Source organism: Mus musculus, chromosome 12 (genome assembly GCF_000001635.26).
Source record: "Mus musculus strain C57BL/6J chromosome 12, GRCm38.p6 C57BL/6J".
NCBI lineage: Eukaryota > Metazoa > Chordata > Mammalia > Rodentia > Muridae > Mus > Mus musculus.
Window position 1 is genome coordinate 40,368,842 of NC_000078.6, and position 20,909 is coordinate 40,389,750.

At 41.4% G+C, this 20,909-nt stretch overlaps 1 protein-coding gene across 2 annotated transcripts in view; it reads right to left on the reverse strand.

Moving 5' to 3' along the window:
- The window catches only part of Zfp277 (zinc finger protein 277), a 130,745-nt gene that overhangs the window by 53,796 nt on the left and 56,040 nt on the right, over positions 1–20,909 (reverse strand). For both annotated transcript variants that reach the window (NM_178845.3, NM_172575.3), the window contains one exon: positions 9,832–10,033. In NM_178845.3, coding sequence (NP_849173.2) covers positions 9,832–10,033 — 202 coding nt within the window. The remainder of the gene's footprint in view (positions 1–9,831; positions 10,034–20,909) is intronic.

Consider the following 20,909-nt stretch of genomic DNA (forward strand, 5'->3'; position numbering starts at 1 on the left):
CCACACAACTTAAAAGCATAAGCTCGCTCCAAACACTGTGTTAAATACAACTTCAATTGCTACATATATTTGAGTCTAAGCTAACATTTGAGTTTGGAAGTAGCCAAAACACATAGTAGTATCTTTGTAGTTTTTAAACCCAAACTAAGGGGTGTTCCTTTTTATATTTTGTTGTGATTATTACAGATACTCAGAGAAAGTCTATTCAACTGAGAAACAGCTTAATGACAGCAGGTCTTCAGCAAACTTCAAGTCCCAGTACCAAACTAGAACATATTTTTAGAGTTATATGATTATGGAGTACTGGTTAACGTCATTTCCTACTTCTCTAGGTTATTCAAAGTAATAGTTACAGCTACTCAATACATAAAGGCTGCTATGAAATACTTGGTATGAATTCCCTATTGAGACGGTAGTCAAAATAGCATCTCACACTTTATTAAAAAGCCATAAAAGTAATTGGTAAGTCATCACCAAATGCCTTTTTTGAAAAGAACTTCAAGCCATATCTCATGGAGCTCTTTCTCACATACAAAAAAACCTTTGTAGTAACATCTTGCCTGTCAGACTGACACTGTAGTTTGTACATATACCGATAAAGGTATGAAGGGTTGAGATACGGCTGCTATCCAAGTAGCACTGAATAAATGCAACTTAAAAAATTACGGAGTTAACATTTATCTTCTGGCACAAGTCTATCTACTAGAGAAGGCTGGAAGAAAATAGCTCACTCACTCTAAATAACTGTAAAGTGGCCTCAAAGGGTAGATTTTCAGTTTTGTATTGTTTTATTTTCTCTGCTGTAGGAAGTTTCGTACTTACTTTGTTTCAATAAAGAATGTCAAATATGTTTTATATAAAAATTTATAGCTTACTCTTTATGAATCACAGAGTAATGCTGAAGTGGTGTTGTCTCTGTAATCCTAGCATTGGAAGTCTGAAACAATTGGAACATGAGCTTGAGGCTATCCTGGTCTACACAGCGAGACCTTGTGGAAATAAAATAAAATAAAGTATGAGGTAATCCCACCTCACTTCTATTACAGCTTGTACTTAGAAGGATCTGATTTTCTCTGAGAAGAGTGAATTCATGCATGTCAGCGGAAGCTCTTCTGTGTTGTGACCTCCCCCAACTCCTTCATAGCTTCTTTTCTGAAAGCCACAGTAAGTCACATAGTGTTGAGACAATTGCAAGTTAACTGATCAAATAGTCAATGCCTGTTCTAGAGAAGAACTTTTAGCTATATTAAGTTATAGGAGGTTATTCAAAGTAAACTGCGTATAGTAAAAAATGTTCTTGCTGGGAAGTACTTTTAATCCCAGCACTCAGGAGGCAGAGGCAGGTGGATCTTTGAATTCGAGGCCAGCTTGGTCTACAGATTGAGTTCCAGGACTACTAGGGCTATCCTGACAGAGAGACCCTGTGTTGAAAAACAAAAACAATAACAAAAAATGTTCTTTTAAGAAACAAAGAGTTTACTTAGACACAATGTTGGCCCATTAAAATTAATCTTATTTTTACTTCCTGAAAGTGAAATTTTTATTTAATTAGGAGGGCATCCAGCAAGAAAGAACTAAAATTCTACATTTAAAATACATGTTAACTACACATTTTAGAAAACACTTACACTTTACATGTATCTCTTTTCTGTAATTATAAAGCATCCATTTTACTGTTGACCTGCACTTACTTAGTGATTGTTCGCAACACATGTACGGATTGATTCCTAAGCCCTGAGATCTAGCTAAGTAACTTGATTGTTCTGCCCACATGTAACAATAGGACTAATGCCAATGAGAGGTTAACAACGAGAAATACGGTCACTTTATCATACATAAACACAAAAGAGAAAAGACAAATTTTGGTCTAAACATTCCTCAGATTTTAAGGGCAGAAGGGAAAGTTTTAACACTTCTCAGTTACCACTGATGGTTGTATTTTCCTGCAGCTCACTAGGAGTAATGTTTCTTTTTTTTTTTTTTTTCCATTTTTTATTAGGTATTTTGCTCATTTACATTTGCAATGCTATACCAAAAGTCCCCCATAGCCACCCACCCCCTCTCCCCTACCCACCCACTCCCCTTTTATGGCCCTGGCGTTCCCCTGTACTGGGGCATATAAAGTTTGCGTGTCCAATGGGCCTCTCTTTCCAGTGATGGCCGACTAGGCCATCTTTTGATGCATATGCAGCTAGAGTCAAGAGCTCCGGGATACTGGTTAGTTCATAATGTTGTTCCACCTATAGGGTTGCAGATCCCTTTAGCTTCTTTGGTACTTTCTCTAGCTCCTTCATTGGGGGCCATGTGATCCATCCAATAGCCGACTGTGAGCATCCACTTCTATGTTTGCTAGGCCCAGGCATACTCTGACAAGAGACAGCTATATCAGGGTCCTTTCAGCATAATCTTGCTAGTGTATGCAATGGTGTCAGCATTTGGAAGCTGATTATGGGATGGATCCCCGGATATGGTAGTGTCTACATGGTCCATCCTTTTATCTCAACTCCAAACTTTGTCTCTGTAACTCCTTCCAAGGGTGTTTTGCTCCCACTTCTAAGGAGGGGCATAGTGTTCACACTTCAGTCTTCATTTTTCTTGAGTTTCATGTGTTTAGGAAATTGTATCTTATATCTTGGGTATCTTAGGTTTTGGGCTAATATCCACTTATCAGTGAGTACATATTGTGTGAGTTCCTTTGTGAATGTGTTACCTCACTCAGGATGATGCCCTCCAGGTCCATCCATTTGGCCAGGAATTTCATAAATTCATTCTTTTTAATAGCTGAGTAGTACTCCATTGTGTAGATGTACCACATCTTCTGTATCCATTCCTCTGTTGAGGGGCATCTGGGTTCCTTCCAGCTTCTGGCTATTATAAATAAGGCTGCTATGAACATAGTGGAGCATGTGTCCTTCTTACCAGTTGGGGCATCTTCTGGATATATGCCCAGGAGAGGTATTGCTGGATCCTCCGGTAGTACTATATCCAGTTTTCTGAGGAACCGCCAGACTGATCTCCAGAGTGGTTGTACAAGCCTGCAATCCCACCAACAATGGAGGAGTGTTCCTCTTTCTCCACATCCACGCCAGCATCTGCTGTCACCTGAATTTTTGATCTTAGCCATTCTGACTGGTGTGAGGTGGAATCTCAGGGTTGTTTTGATTTGCATTTCCCTGATGATTAAGGATGTTGAGCATTTTTTCAGGTGCGTCTCTGCCATTCGGTATTCCTCAGGTGAGAATTCTTTGTTCAGTTCTGAGCCCCATTTTTTAATGGGGTTATTTGATTTTCTGAAGTCCACCTTCTTGAGTTCTTTATATATGTTGGATATTAGTCCCCTATCTGATTTAGGATAGGTAAAGATCCTTTCCCAATCTGTTGGTGGTCTTTTTGTCCTATTGACGGTGTCTTTTGCCTTGCAGAAACTTTGGAGTTTCATTAGGTCCCATTTGTCAATTCTCGATCTTACAGAGCAAGCCATTGCTGTTCTGTTCAGGAATCTTTCCCCTGTACCCATATCTTCAAGGCTTTTCCCCACTTTCTCCTCTATAAGTTTCAGTGTCTCTGGTTTTATGTGAAGTTCCTTGATCCACTTAGATTTGACCTTAGTGCAAGGAGATAAGTATGGATCGATTCGCATTCTTCTACATGATAACAACCAGTTGTGCCAGCACCAATTGTTGAAAATGCTGTCTTTCTTCCACTGGATGGTTTTAGCTCCCTTGTCGAAGATCAAGTGACCATAGGTGTGTGGGTTCATTTCTGGGTCTTCAATTCTATTCCATTGGTCTACTTGTCTGTCTCTATACCAGTACCATGCAGTTTTTATCACAATTGCCCTGTAGTAAAGCTTTAGGTCAGGCATGGTGATTCCACCAGAGGTTCTTTTATCCTTGAGAAGAGTTTTTGCTATCCTAGGTTTTTTTGTTATTCCAGATGAATTTGCAAATTGCTCCTTCTAATTCGTTGAAGAATTGAGTTGGAATTTTGATGGGGATTGCATTGAATCTGTAAATTGCTTTTGGCAAGATAGCCATTTTTACAATGTTGATCCTGCCAATCCATGAGCATGGGAGATCTTTCCATCTTCTGAGATCTTCTTTAATTTCTTTCTTCAGAGACTTGAAGTTTTTATCATACAGATCTTTTACTTCCTTAGTTAGAGTCACGCCGAGATATTTTATATTATTTGTGACTATTGAGAACGGTGTTGTTTCCCTAATTTCTTTCTCAGCCTGTTTATTCTTTGTGTAGAGAAAGGCCATTGACTTGTTTGAGTTAATTTTATATCCAGCTACTTCACCAAAGCTGTTTATCAGGTTTAGGAGTTCTCTGGTGGAATTTTTAGGGTCACTTATATATACTATCATATCATCTGCAAAAAGTGATATTTTGACTTCCTCTTTTCCAATTTGTATCCCCTTGATCTCCTTTTGTTGTCGAATTGCTCTGGCTAATACTTCAAGTACTATGTTGAAAAGGTAGGGAGAAAGTGGGCAGCCTTGTCTAGTCCCTGATTTTAGTGGGATTGCTTCCAGCTTCTCTCCATTTACTTTGATGTTGGCTACTGGTTTGCTGTAGATTGCTTTTATTATGTTTAGGTATGGGCCTTGAATTCCTGATCTTTCCAAAACTTTTATCATGAATGGGTGTTGGATCTTGTCAAATGCTTTTTCTGCATCTAACGAGATGATCATGTGGTTTTTGTCTTTGAGTTTGTTTATATAATGGATTACATTGATGGATTTTCGTATATTAAACCATCCCTGCATCCCTGGAATAAAACCTACTTGGTCAGGATGGATGATTTCTTTAATGTGTTCTTGGATTCGGTTAGCGAGAATTTTATTAAGGATTTTTGCATCGATATTCATAAGAGAAATTGGTCTGAAGTTCTCTATCTTTGTTGGATCTTTCTGTGGTTTAGGTATCAGAGTAATAGTGGCTTCATAAAATGAGTTGGGTAGAGTACCTTCTACTTCTATCTTGTGAAATAGTTTGTGCAGAACTGGAATTAGATCTTCTTTGAAGGTCTGATAGAACTCTGCACTAAACCCATCTGGTCCTGGGCTTTTTTTGGTTGGGAGACTATTAATAACTGCTTCTATTTCTTTAGGGGATATGGGACTGTTTAGAAGGTCAACTTGATCCTGATTCAACTTTGGTACCTGGTATCTGTCCAGAAATTTGTCCATTTCGTCCAGGTTTTCCAGTTTTGTTGAGTATAAGCTTTTGTAGAAGGATCTGATGGTGTTTTGGATTTCTTCAGGATCTGTTGTTATGTCTCCCTTTTCATTTCTGATTTTGTTGATTAGGATTTTGTCCCTTTGCCCTCTAGTGAGTCTAGCTAAGGGTTTATCTATCTTGTTGATTTTCTCAAAGAACCAACTCCTCGTTTGGTTAATTCTTTGAATAGTTCTTCTTGTTTCCACTTGGTTAATTTCACCCCTGAGTTTGATTATTTCCTGCCGTCTACTCCTCTTGGGTGAATTTGCTTCCTTTTTTTCTAGAGCTTTTAGATGTGTTGTCAAGCTGCTAGTATGTGCTCTCTCCCGTTTCTTCTTGGAGGTACTCAGAGCTATGAGTTTCCCTCTTAGAAATGCTTTCAATGTGTCCCAAAGGTTTGGGTACGTTGTGGCTTCATTTTCATTAAACTCTAAAAAGTCTTTAATTTCTTTCTTTATTCCTTCCTTGACCAAGGTATCATTGAGAAGAGTGTTGTTCAGTTTCCACGTGAATGTTGGCTTTCCATTCTTAATGTTGTTATTGAAGATCAGTCTTAGGCCATGGTGGTCTGATAGGATACATGGGACAATTTCAATATTTTTGTATCTGTTGAGGCTTATTTTGTGACCAATTATATGGTCAATTTTGGAGCAGGTCCCGTGAGGTGCTGAGAAGAAGGTATATCCTTTTGTTTTAGGATTAAATATTCTGTAGATATCTGTCAGGTCCATTTGTTTCATAACTTCTGTTAGTTTCACTGTGTCCCTGTTTAGTTTCTGTTTCCACGATCTGTCCATTGATGAAAGTGGTGTGTTGAGGTCTCCCACTATTATTGTGTGAGGTGCAATGTGTGCTTTGAGCTTTACTAAAGTGTCTTTAATGAATGTGGCTGCCCTTGCATTTGGAGCGTAGATATTCAGAATTGAGAGTTCCTCTTGGAGGATTTTACCTTTGATGAGTATGAAGTGTCCCTCCTTGTCTTTTTTGATAACTTTGGGTTGGAAGTCGATTTTATCCGATATTAGAATGGCTACTCCAGCCTGTTTCTTCAGACCATTTGCTTGGAAAATTGTTTTCCAGCCTTTCACTCTGAGGTAGTGTCTGTCTTTTTCCCTGAGATGGGTTTCCTGTAAGCAGCAGAATGTTGGGTCCTGTTTGTGTAGCCAGTCTGTTAGTCTATGTCTTTTTATTGGGGAATTGAGTCCATTGATATTAAGAGATATTAAGGAAAGGTAATTGTTGCTTCCTGTTATTTTTGTTGTTAAAGTTGGCATTCTGTTCTTGTGGTTGTCTTCTTTTAGGTTTGTTGATGGATTATCTTCTTGTTTTTTCTAGGGCGTGGTTCCCGTCCTTGTATTGTTTTTTTTTCTGTTATTATCCTTTGAAGGGCTGGATTCGTGGAGAGATAATGGGTGAATTTAGTTTTGTCGTGGAATACTTTGGTTTCTCCATCTATGGTAATTGAGAGTTTGGCTGGGTATAGTAGCCTGGGCTGGCATTTATGTTCTCTTAGTGTCTGTATAACATCTGACCAGGCTCTTCTGGCTTTCATAGTCTCTGGTGAAAAATCTGGTGTAATTCTGATAGGCTTGCCTTTATATGTTACTTGACCTTTTTCCCTTACTGCTTTTAGTATTCTATCTTTATTTAGTGCATTTGGTGTTCTGATTATTATGTGTCGGGAGGAATTTCTTTTCTGGTCCAGTCTATTTGGAGTTCTGTAGGCTTCTTGTATGTTCATGGGCATCTCTTTCTTTAGATTTGGGAAGTTTTCTTCAATAATTTTGTTGAAGATGTTTGCTGGTCCTTTGAGTTGAAAATCTTCATTCTCATCCACTCCTATTATCCGTAGGTTTGGTCTTCTCATTGTGTCCTGGATTTCCTGGATGTTTTGAGTTAGGATCTTTTTGCATTTTCCATTTTCTTTGATTGTTGTGCCGATGTTCTCTATGGAGTCTTCTGCACCTGAGATTCTCTCTTCCATCTCTTGTATTCTGTTGCTGATGCTGGCATCTATGGTTCCAGATTTCTTTCCTAGGGTTTCTATCTCCAGCGTCGCCTCACTTTGGGTTTTCTTTATTGTGTCTACTTCCCTTTTTAGGTCTAGTATGGTTTTGTTCATTTCCATCACCTGTTTGGATGTGTTTTCCTGTTTTTCTATAAGGACTTCTACCTGTTTGGTTGTGTTTTCCTGTTTTTCTTTAAGGACTTGTAACTCTTTAGCAGTGTTTTCCTGTTTTTCTTTAAGGACTTGTAACTCTTTAGCAGTGTTCTCCTGTATTTCTTTAAGTGAGTTGTTGAATTCCTTCTTTATGTCCTCTACCATCATCATGAGATATGCTTTTAAATCCAGGTCTACCTTTTCAGGTGTGTTAGGGTGTCCTGGATTGGGCGAAGTGGGCGTTCTGGGTTCTGATGATGGTGAGTGGTCCTGGCTTCTGTTAGTAGGATTCTTACGTTTACCTTTCGCCATCTGGCAATCTCTGGAGTTAGTTGTTATAGTTGTCTTTGTTAAAAGATTGTTCCTCTGTTGATTTTGTTACCCTCTATCAGCAGGCGTGGGAGACAAGCTCTCTTCTCTGAGTTTCAGTGGTCAGAGCAGTCTCTGTAGGCAAGCTCTCCTCTCTCAGGGAAGGTGTACAGTTATCTGGTGTTTGGACCTCCTCCTGGCTGAAGGTGAAGGCCCAAAACAGGATCTTTCCCAGAAGCTGTGTTGCTTTGGCCAGGAAGGTGGCCAGTTGTCTGGAGTCGAAGATGTCGCAGCCTCAGAAGCTCTGTGGCTCTTGCCGGGAAGGTGGCTGGTTGTCTGGAGCTGAGGATGGTGCCGCCCCAGAATCTCTGCGACTCTCTCGCCCGTCCCAGAAACGGCTGGCACTCTGTATTCCACACGGTCACCCGTGCAGCCTGCCCTCCGCGGAGTCCCGGAGCCAAGAAGGCTCCCGCCGGCGCCTGTGCCACAAACCTCTCAGGCCAGGCAGACCCCGTGCTCTCACCAGGAAGGTGGCCGGCTGTCTGGAGCTAAAGATGGCGCCGCCCAGAAGCTCTGCGACTCTCTCGCCCGTCCCAGAAACAGCTGGCACTCTGTATTCCACACGGTCACCCGTGCAGCCTGCCCTCCGCGGAGTCCCGGAGCCAAGAAGGCTCCCGCCGGCGCCTGTGCCACAAACCTCTCAGGCCAGGCAGACCCCCGTGCTCTCACCAGGAAGGTGGCCAGCTGTCTGGAGCTGAAGATGGCGCCGCCCAGAAGCTCTGCGACTCTCTCGCCCGTCCCAGAAACAGCTGGCACTCTGTATTCCACACGGTCACCCGTGCAGCCTGCCCTCCGCGGAGTCCCGGAGCCAAGAAGGCTCCCGCCGGCGCCTGTGCCACAAACCTCTCAGGCCAGGCAGACCCCCGTGCTCTCACCAGGAAGGTGGCCGGCTGTCTGGAGCTGAAGATGGCCGTAATGTTTCTTTATATGGCCCAAGAGTAAATGAATTATTTCATAGCCAAGAGAAGCTGAGTAAAATAAGACATTAATATTCCTGTCATCATTACTTGGAAAGAAAAGAATTGGAAGACAGCTCAAGAAGTTCTTAAATGAACAAGATTTAAATATTTAAAATACATCTTGAAAAAAAGTGTATGTTGCAAAGCTCCCACAATACTCCATCAGCCACCCTGACCATTTTTCTCTAATTTAAAAGTAGAGAATAACCAACGAGGAGAAGCACCATAAAAACATGCAAGAAATTAGTTTAGCAGTTGGTGGTGTACATCATTCAGACTTCCTTGCTTTATCCTATGACCAGGTAACACCACAGTCTGGTCAAAAATAACCATACCCAGTGGCTACAGGCCCATATAGACAGAGAAGGCATGTTACATATAGTCTGCGTTAGTGTCATCAAACCTGGGAACTGCTGGGTTACTACCCCACCCCCCTCCAGGAATGCTGGTTATTCTAACCTCAAACAAACTGTCTTTCTAAAGATCTAGATAATATGGTATCTTGAGTGAAATTTTCTTAAAAGTTGAATCTTATAAATAAGTGATAATTAGGTTTTTAAACTAGTATAAAGCTGCACTGATAACTAAATGTAGTCAAAATACAAATCAATTTTGGCTCTCCTATATCAGACAGGTAGCACATCACAGGCAGTGTTACTCGCAGTTGACAGGCCAGGGACCAGTGCTTCCATTAACCTGCCTATTATTAACCTGTCCCAAGGCTAAGAGGTTCCCTGGCTGGCATTTCTGTCCCGCCTTATTTCCATGGTCTATCTACTGTTAATAATACAGCCTGCTGCTTTGAAACACCCATGGCAAGAATAAGGTTCCTTGGTGGCAACGATGTGGGTGGCCTGACATTATAATGCTGAGGTGACGCTCCACAGTAACTACCCAAGCCAGCAACTGTGTGCAGGCTCCTCAGTAAAAAATGTACTCCATGTTTTAATTAATCATAATTAACATGCTCATTGACAAAAGATTGTAATTTTAAAAAATCTCAGGAAAAAAATCCCCAGACACGACTTCCATATCTTCATAGAGATGACCGTCTGTGCAGGTTATACTGCCCTCCAGTCAGCAAGGAATTATTTCATAGGCAAAACCAAAATTTACCTTCGGAAATCTGCAACGAGCTTCACATCAGCTATGACAATCTTATGCTCGATAATCATGTGCTTCAAAAGTTTGTCTTGTTCAGCCATGGGAAAATGTTCTTCACAGAAAATACAAGGCACAGATGGAGACCCTTCTAAAGCGGTGGTGCCACCTGGACTCTCTGGCAGGGAAAGCGGCTCCAGGATACAGTCTTTACTGTCTGTGAGAGGCATAAAAGAGGAAGAAAGAAAAGCTGAAACCAACTCTTAATCTTTCCATGGACGGTTTCTTACCTTTTGCACTGAAAGGAGCCTGGAGACATTTTACAGACTTCAAAAAACAATAAACAAAAAAAGTACATAGCACCAGGAGAACCTTGCTGTCATTTAAAACACAGCCACAGCCATACTGCGACAGAACTTGGAGCCCCGCTCTTTGCTTGAGTGGGGAAAGGCCACTTGTGGAAGTAGCTGTTGAAGTGTTCTTCTTGGGTCTTGGCCAGTGGCTGCGATTCTGAGTACTAGCAAGTGGAAACAGCAACAGCTGGGTTAGGGGCCTAAGTGACCACGTGACTTCGTAAGCCACCATTCAGCTCATGCCAGCCTCTTTCTAACACATCTGAAAACCTCCTTATTTCTAATCACAAGCCATGTAAAGAACGCACTTCGTATCCTGGTGTGAACCAGCAAGTGCTGAGTGGCAGGGGTAGCAATCTCTGTGTTCTGCCAGTGGCTCAGTACACAATCGTGTGTTACATGTATCACCTTTTGTGAGCCACGTGATAGACAGTAGACACACAGTAACCCTTTCCTCTCCCGTTCTATTCCTTTTCCTTATATCGCTTACAGTATCTGCAAGTGCTTTAGGGTCTCCATGTCTCTGATTTCAGGGCTTCAAACTAAGGCAGTTGTGTCAGGACCTCTCTCTAGTATGCCGAGGCAGAACCCTAGACTTGCCATCTTATTTCAGTGCTTGACTGGGTAGTAGCTGCTGAAGGAAACTGGGGTCAGCTATTGCATTTGCAGAAGGAAAGGGACCTTTCTTCAGAAAGAGGAAGCTGCAGGGCTTGGTGGTGCAGGCCCGTCAGAGCTAGCTGGGAGGCTGAGGTAGGAGGAGCTCAAGTTCAAACGTTGCTGCGGCTACAAAGCAAGTTCAAGGTTAGCCTGGGCAACTTACTGAGAGCCTGCCTCAAAATAAAAAGTAAATAGAGGGCTGGAGATACAGCTTAGTGATAGAGAGCTGGCTTAGCATACATGAGGCATTACTGCCAACCCCCAGAATTAGAAAAAGATGAATTTTGGAATTAGGTTAATGCCAATATTTTATTAGATTTTTAAATTTTTACTCTTACCTTATCACTCAAGCCACTCTTAACTGAGTAATATTAAAGCAGTACACAGCTGAGCATGGGCCAAGAATCAGACAAGTACATAGGTAGAAGCACTCACTCACTCAACAAACACCAACTGAGTATATATCTATAAGTGTAGATCTTCTGTTCAGGATTGCATGGTATGAGCCTTGTCAGCAAGGCTAAAGTGCTTACAGTTTGTTAAAAGGTACAAATAAGTTAACAGGATAAAGAGATAAGGGACCAAGAGAATGTGACAGCAGACATTCAGGAAAAGCTAGAAGAAAGATGGCTCACACAATGGCTGGAGAAGGAAGTGTCCCATAGGAGAAGGTTTTTAGCATTCCACTCTCACATACTCTAGTCATAGTAAAGTCTGTTAAATCAGACTGTTCATATGCTCCTAACATTCTATATTAGTACAGAATTCTGTATTAGGAAGGTATTGAGTAAACCTGACACTAAGTTTGAAAATACTATTAATGAAATTGCTATTAGCAGTCCTCTGACTGCTAAGGACAACCATGGCAGCATATCCAGTGGGTAGTGGTTAATACAGACACTGGCCATGTATACCACCCCACCTCAAGGCTCAGGGAACATTATGAGGGAGGGGCCAAAAAAGGACTTAAAAGCTGGAGGATGAGGAGGAGTGCTGAGACATGCTGCCTTCTGGGCAGGACGTGGCTGAAACCAGGGCAGCTGTGGATACCTACCAAAGATTAAGCCAGTCAGTGCCCCAGTATGAAGGAGGGGAGGGTGCTCATAAGGCCCCACTCTTAGCTAAGGAGCTGTTGGTAGCTGCTGAGGGGACGATAAGTCAGTTTTCCTTTGGGGTACAGCCTCTGTTAGGTTGTGCCTGCTCTGGGGGATGGTCTCACACTTACTAGGGCAGCACAGATGGACTTAGTAGGTTATAAAAAAAAGAAGAGGAAGACATGAAGTTGAGAGCCCTGTTGGGAGTGGTTCTGAGGGGAGAGGAAGAGAAGAGTTAGGGGTGAATATGATCAAAATATATTGTATACATGTACGGAATTGTCAACGGGTAAAAGATTCTTAATGAAGAAAACAGCTGTCAGGAGGGGGGATGGGGTAGGGGGTTCCAAAGGAGAGACCTGGAAAGGGGATAACAGTTGAAATGTAAATAAAGAAAATATCCAATATATATATAAAGAAAACAGCTGTCTTAAAGCCAGTGCTAGCAAACGTAACATGACGGATACATAGCAAGCCCTGTTGACATTCTTCTCCCACAATGTGACTGGGGTATTCGTAAGTTCCTTTTGTCTGAAAACAAGCATAAGGTGATAGCAACCATCACCAGCCTCAGGAAGGAACTTGGGCATTTCCACCTGGTAAATCCCCAGCAGTGCTCTGGGGCATTTCCTCAATCTTAGCACGCCATTCTGTAAAGTTATTCTAATCTCATCTTCCAGATGACAGAATTGAGAAAGGAAAAGTGAAAGTAACAGTTTATGAATACGATTCAATCTGAGCTCAAATACATTATTCTGCTCCCGGTACCAAAAGACATTTTCCAACTTGAGTTCTCCTTCAACACCTACTTTCGCTGCTGTTTTGAATGTGTATGTATTTATAAGTCACTTTGAATTTATGTGCGCTCCCCAGTGTCCTGATACCACCTCTACTGGCAGCTTTTCCTCCAAGCTCCGTATTCCACATTTTCTTCCATGATTGTTTTTGTTTTTAGTTTTTTCCCCAAAGGACTTCCTATAAACTCAGGTCTTCTGTGGTTTGTTTTCGTCCCTTTATGTGACTAATGCTCAGCTTTTCTTTTCCTCAGGTTATTCCTAGTGAACAGACAGAAAGGTCACACGTACAGAAACAGAATTACCTGCCATGGCAAAGGAACGGGAGAGAAACCGCGGATGCGGAGGAACCTGTGGTTTGCAAATGATTGACCCTGGGACTGGAGTTACTGTACATAAGCAAGCAGGCTGAGCAAGCTAGTGAAGAGCAAGCCAGTAGACAGCATCCTCCACGGCCTGGGCAGCAGCTCTGCCTCCAGGTTCCAGCCCTGCCTGAATTCACATCCTGGCTTCCTTCACAGTGACGGACTACGATGTGGGAGTATAAGCCAAATAGACCCTTTCCTCCCCAGCTCGACTCTGGTCATAGTGCTTGGTTGCAGCAATAGAAACTCTAACTAAGACAGGGGTGTCTATGAACGGGAGTGCCAGGCAACGATTTCAGATTCCAGCACAAAGAAGAGAGAGAAAGCTTAGGTTGAAAGAGAAGGATGGGCAATCGGCGTGATCTCAGAAGTTACATCTTCCTCTTTGGGTTGGTAGGCACAAAGCAGAAATGGGTGCTCCCTGCGATGAGCTTGGACTGTTGCTTGTCAGCCTCTGCTCTCCACGGTTCTCCACTGGGCTCGACCTGCTCCATCTCTCCGTGCATCATTGTTATTATTTACACTTGTATCTCCACTGCTATGTTTGTCTGCGAACTCAAGGTCAAGGGCTTATTTTTATAAGTCTTGTATAGACTACTGTGGCTGGAACAAAGTTGGTATTTGACAAATGTTCGTTAAATGAAGACATGAAAGAAGGAACAACAGGCCAGAGGTCCTTTGAACTAGAGTTCTAATGTTAAGTTTCTAGGAAAGTCCCATTTTAGGAAGCACCTGTGCCTGTCTTTAGTGGAACTTTTTCTGCTTGGAATTAAGGCTAGTCCAGCTGTATTTACAGCTTGATCTTTATTTAGTGCTGGGGCCCTGGCATAACAGGCACAATGACAATTAGTACCGATTAAAAATGGAAATGAATTCTAAGCTGGAAACGAGCATTAGTCAGTGTGCCAGTTACAATTTAGCAGTCCTTGTCTTTCTGTTGATCTGTCTTCTGTCTTTCGCTTGAGACAGGGTCTCCCTATGTAGTCAGACTGACCTCAAACCTTCGCCTATCCTTGGTGTATTACATTTTATTGGAATTTAACTTTTGAATTATTCTTTATGAAAGAAAGGATACTTTACAGCAAAGAACAAGTAGCATTTCGGATGCATAGTAGATTACAATACTCCACAAAGGAAGTTTATATGGAGTAGACCTGGGCCCTGACTCCAGGCTTCAGAGCCTGGCAAATGTTTCTAAGTGAGTACCAATTCCTGTAGATATCTTTTTCTTTCTGGTGCTATGAGTCAAACCCACGGCCTTGTGCGTTAGAGATTTTCAAGTCCTCAGCTTACACGGAAGAAGTGCAGTTTTACCAGGTATTGGTAATCCCTACACTGCTCCTGGGAAACCAATGTCTCAGAGCACTAGCAATGTGAATGTCTTGAACTTAGTAGCAAGTGTGGGAATCTTCAATACCAGAGCAGGCTATAAATTAGCTGGCAAGGCAAAAGATAGTCTATTTTTCCCCACAAAGTGCCATCAAATACTAAGTGCTGGGTCAGTAAATGTAACTCCCTTATCATGTCTAACAGCTGTAACGAGTTTCAGATCTACATTTTACTGCATGGCAAAAAGCAAATAGATATAGTAATGTATAACCCATTGCTATCATGGTGTTGAATCCTTAAAAACAGAAGGAAGATCTGCAAAGCCAGCTCCTTTGAACAAAGAGCCAAAAGCACCTTAGAGATTCTACTCTGGCCCCAAACTTACTTTACATGTATATTACAAACTACAGCAAGCTATCTGATCTAGTTATCCCTTTGAACATTAAACATTCGGATGAACTTTATAGAAAACAAACAACAAACAAACAGCCTCCATCTCCAGGAAGGTTTGAAGAGATCCCATGTTGAGTATTGATGGCTTTATTGACTCAAGGATAAGAGCTCAAAATGTCAAATGATTACTCTCCGGTAGTGTTTCTTCAAGCCGAACGCCCATGTGAGTCATTTCACGATTTTGTTAGAGTATGATTCAGTAGCTATGGCAGCCATGGAAATATGCCATTCAGATCTGCTGCTGCCACAAGAGAAATTCAAGTGGTGTACTCTGCGATGCCACTTGTAAAGGCAATAGTCCACAACAGTGGGTTGATATCTGACACATGTAAGAAGTTCCTTAACCTAGTAACAGACAAACCCAGATTAAAAAGCCAGTCAAGGGACTCACTTCAACAGACGCTTTTCCAAAGAAGATAAATAAACGGCCAACAGGTCTATGAAGAGGGGCTCAATGTTGTTATTAGGGAAATCAAAACCACAATGAGATAAGATTTTAAGTTTGCTATATGATGGCCAGTAGAAAAACAAAAAGAAAAACAAAAAACAAGCAAACAGTTTAAAGCTTCCAGAAAACATCAGAAACTGGTCACAAGATTCCTGTCTTCTTGCTTCTGCTTATTTATCCCAAAGAAGTGTCGACAGGATGGAAGATGTGTCAGTGCCTTTCCCATGCTCGCTGAAATGTTAAATAGAATAACAAAGAGATGGAAATAACTGAGGGATAGATAAGCTCAGTGAACACTATTCAGTCTTAAAAGAGGAGTGAATTCAGGGTCTAGGGGATGGCTAAGCGGGTAAGGGCGCTTGCTGCCAAGCCTGACAACCTAAGTTTGTCCCCTGAGGCCCATATTGTGGAAGGAGAAAACCAACTGTCACAAATTTTCTTCTGAACTCCCTACGTGGGCTGTGGCACACACCACATGGGGATGCATACACACACACACACACACACACACACACACACACACACACACATACACACACAGAGTAAAGAAAAGGAGAGAAATCCATGATATGCTACAACATGGAGGAAAAACCTCGAGGGCATCATTAGCCAGGAACAGAAAGGCAAGCACTGTGCGATTCTATCTACCTACGGTATCTAATGGTAGAACAACCTACAGACATACAGGGACTGGTGGTGTGAAGCGGTGAGGAGCGGGAACTAACTGGGGTATTGAGGTTTAATGGGTCTAAGCATCAGGGATGAAGATGCCAGTGTTGAGGACATGTGCTGCACAGCAACATGCAGAGAGCTAGTGGTAATGTGAGGTTAAATTTTGTTATGTGGGTAGATTTCATGCAATAAATTTTAAAACCAAGTTACAAAAAGAGAGAGACGTCAAGTCACTGAAGTAAACGCTGGAAGGCATAGGCCATTAACTCTATAGTTTACAGTGACATGGTTAGGCCATCCCAGCCTGTTTCTCTTCCTCGTGATTCCCTCTGCAAAAAGAGTTCTAAGAGTTAAATGAAGGACGTAATGGAAAACAACACACATGAATGCCATACATATAAACTCAAAAGAAGCTGAATCTTCGGTTTGAAAGGTAAGCAAGCAAAGTGTTACTAGGAGTCCGAGTGTTCTATTGTTTTCTGTTGCTGTGACAAAGAGCACGACCAATATCAACTCGTAGAGGAAAGGATTCATCGGGCTTCCATGTCCCAGTCACAATTCCTCATGAAGTGAACTGAAGGCAGGAATAAGACGATAGGAACAGAGTAGGGGCCAGTGAGGAGTGCTGCTTACTGGCTTGCTCTTCACTGTTTGTTCTGCTGGCTTCTTATACAACCCTGGGCCATCTGCCCAGGGCTGGCACCACCCACACTGGTCTGGGGCCACCTCCCACATCAATCACTAATACCCCATGGATTTGCCAACAGGCCAGTTTAATAAGCATTTTCTTATTTGAGGTTCTGTCTTCTCAGGTGACTCTGCTGTGTCAAGTTGACAAAAAAGTGAACCAGTGCATAGAATTGTAGCTCCTTACAACAGGGAGGTGTCTCAAAATGAATTCCTCAAAAGCTTAACCATTCTTATTTCTACTGACAGTGAGATTGGCTATTATATCTGAGATGGAGTGAGATGGCTAACATTTGCACTGGTTTACATATATATATATACACACACACACATATATATATACACATACATATATATTAAATATATATTTACATATGTATTTACATATATTTACTATATCTCTATACATACACACACACACACACACACACACACACACACACACACACACACACACACACACGGAATTCCTGTGGGCTAGTTAAAGGTGCAAATTTCTCAGCACAGAACTGAAGAACAGGGAACCTAGGTTCCTGGAACAAAACAATCTCATTTTCCTAGTTTTTAAGTCCTGATTATATTGTTGGTATTTGTGTATCTCTGACATTGCTGTAGCATATTATAGTAAGAAATAAGGGAGAACCCACAATATATTTAATATAAATATAAGAAAAGTTGAAGGATTTGTAAGCTAGCCTCAGAGACGAGGCTCACAGGACACAAGCTCCACTCATCTTACACACGGGGCTTAAAGCAGTGCAGGGAAGACTCAGAACTATCATGGAGAATTTACTAAGATACAAAGCAAAAGATAAAAACTAAGATTAAAAGCTCAACAATTGTAAAACTGTCCCGAGGGCCTAGCTGGAATGGTTGTCTCAGTTACAGCCATAGTGTAACAAAGGGCTCTTGATCTGCTGATCCAAAACTGGAGCCCATCACCCATGTGGGCACTGAGCTCTTAGCATGCAGACAGAGGGCGGCACATTAAGATTCTAGTGTATTTTCACTAATTTAAACCATCATGTGTAGCTGCTGAGTTATATTAGATTTCACATACTAGTTCAGAAGTGGGGGTTAATAGGCACACAAATGATTTACACTGTCTAGTTTTCTGAGTTCAAATGTAAAACTGTATTTAAAATTATGTACATGTAGAATTTTCTTGAAAGAAGGCCTTTTGATTCTTAAATGGTTCAGGGGAACTACAAAATGTTTCATCATCATGAATCCTTTTTTTAATGATATTTTCTTTTAGGTGGTCTACTAATATGCAAACAGTGTTAAGTTAGAATTCTATTGCTATCTTTATTTACAGTGTGTACATGAACAGTGTTTGTTAGCTTTTTGTTGTTATAATAAATGAGAGAAACATAATGAACATCTTTATTTTAGAGGCTAATGGGTACTTTGCTTTTTGATTCTGTTTCTTAAGGCTGTGATGAAAACACCCAGATGGAAGGAAAGAGGTTGATTTGCCTTGGAATTCTAGGTTCCAGCCCACCACTGCAGGCAAGCCAGGGTGCTGGGAACTTAAAGCAGCTGGCTCTGCTCAGCTTGCATGCATGCATCATTGTGAGCGAAGGTGAGCCGGGGAGAAGCTGTGGGACAGCACGTGGCCTTAACGTCAAAGCTGTCACCATGGCCAATCCTTTTAGAAATGCCCCATATTTCCTTCTTACATGATTCCAAAGCCCTGTCCATCTAACACATTCTGCTAGGATGGACTGGGAAGTTGGTTATTTTGTAGATTTCTTCTTTTTTGTTTGAAAAACCATCATCATGTTCAGATGCTACTAAAAAAATGCTCTTGGGTGTGAACTAGTAGAGGAGGGGAGGACCACTTTTCCATTCATATTATGATTAGACTAGAGGGCACCAAAGATGACACTGACCAAGGTCCTCTCCATCATTATACCAACAAAGTAACATAGAATTCCAGCCCCCAAATCTGGCTTCTGATTCCATTTTGTGGTCTTTTTCCCCGCCTTTTAAGTTTCAAAATTACCTAAGGGTGAAAAATATAATGATTGAGATTTTGTCCCTCGGGCAAATCTGGTTAAAACAAAGTAGGAAATGAAATTGGACGCTTGTTTCATTTCTTGGTTATTGTAATGGCTAATCGTGCTTGTCAACTTTATTGGATAAAGAAATGCCCAAGGGCTACAGAGACACAGAACAGCAAGAGCTCAGCAGCTGAGAGTGCTTTCAGAGTACCAGAGTTTGGCTCTCATCATCCATGCCAGGCAGCTCACAACTGCCAGTAACTTCAGTCTGAGGGTTCTGAGACGTTCTTCTGGCTTTTGTAGGAACATGGATGCATGTGCACATAATGAATATATACACAGACACATAAACATACTCAGAAATAAAAAATAAAGTATGACTTTTAAAAAAGAGCATGTCTGTGAGGTGTTTCCAGGGAGGATTGACTGCAGGGGGAGGCTCAGACTGAGTGTGGGTGGCCCCATTCCACGGGCTGAAGTCCAGAACTAACAAAAACAGGAGTTGGCGAAAGCAAGCTGGGCACTGATAGTCCCCCTTCCCTCTGTTTCCTGATCTATATAGATGTGAGGGGGGCCTCAGGTCCTCGCTGCCATGAACCCAGCCAGTCCTGCCACCATGGTTTCCTTTCTAAGGTGGACTGTATCCTCAAACTGTGAGACGAGAGAAACTTCCTCCCTTACCTTTCTTCTTGTTAACGATTTGCTCAGAGCAACACGTAATGAATTTAGCTATAAAGTAACTACATTTTTGGGCAATACATGATACCTTCTTTTCCTAATTCACTCCAGAAGAGGGAATGAGTCCTACCTCCCCGATCAATGCAAGAATAACATGAAAGCAGCGGCTGCTGGAAACCATACAAACCCCCGACATTTTAAAGGAAACCCTCCCTTATAATATGGTAAGCACCTGAGTCGTATACCATTTCCACTGTGAAAACATGCTTCAAAACATACACACGAGTAAGCATATTCATCTCCCTTGAAGCTACTTCTCCTACTGGAATGCTCACTGTCAACAAGAGATTTCAATTCTAAAAGTAGATGAAGGATCATACTATACATTATATAATTACATTAAATATTCCTTCACATCTAAGATATTTCCTCTGCTGCTCCTACTCTACACTTTTAAAAATACTTCCAAGAACTTAAATTAAGATTATCATTCTTCCGTTAATAGGGCCAGCACCAGGGATGCTGAAGCACTAAGAGGAAGTCAAGGCTCGATGTGTGGTACATTTTCACACAGAATGGGTGCTAAGCTCTTAGTGCGTACCTTACTTTACCTCTGCTTAGGTCTTATTTAATCCAGGCCAGCCTTGAACTCCTAATCCTCTTGTCTTTACTTCCAAAGAACAGGCTTGAGCCACAAGACCTGCTTCTGTTTTGTTGTGCTGTATTCTTTGTAACCTCCCCTTTATTAGTAGAATACAGAATGACTTTTCAATGGCAACACCGAATAAACAACAATGCCAGACATTAAAATCTTAACCTTAGCCAATGGTAAATGTCACGAATCATGAAAGCTTCAAGCCAACAATGCCAGAGGATCAGTGAGACAGAAGGCACCGAGAAGCAAAGCCTTTGAAGCAAGCAAGGATGGGAAGAAAAGGTTTTTATTCATTTAACTCTAATAAGAAAAAAGGATGGAAAGGGAGAAAGGCCAACTCCAACTCAGAAAAATCTGATTGGTTAACTGGCCCTCCTTATTTATGCATAGTATGCACTCCAATGTGCTCCTACCAGAAACTTCATACACATTCACAGGGGTATGTTTAACAAAATTTAATTTATTTAATTTGACAGGAAATTAGTTTAGAATTAGTAGTCTAGTCAATATTTTAATGAAATGGGCTGGCAGCTAGAAAATTATAAATTACCTATCTGATGTTCTCTTTTAAGTATAATTAGTGGTTTTGATAGAGTCATAAATTTTTTGTGGGACTAATATATCTCTATTTGCAAAATTAGATGACTAAGTCATATTTTTATTTCAGTGCTAGTGTCTTGATTCATTATTACGAATAACTCTTTGTATGATCAGTTGTTTTTATAGGAACAGAAAAGGAACAATCTCCAGGTTCTAAAACCCCTGACATTAATAATTAATAGGCCTTCACACAAAAGTCCTGCATATTACTTATTTACAGTGTCTGAAATGTTGTGGGAAGTCCAAGCTCTGTGTTAAACATCTTCTCTCTATAAAACCACCACATCAACTCCTTGAAAGAG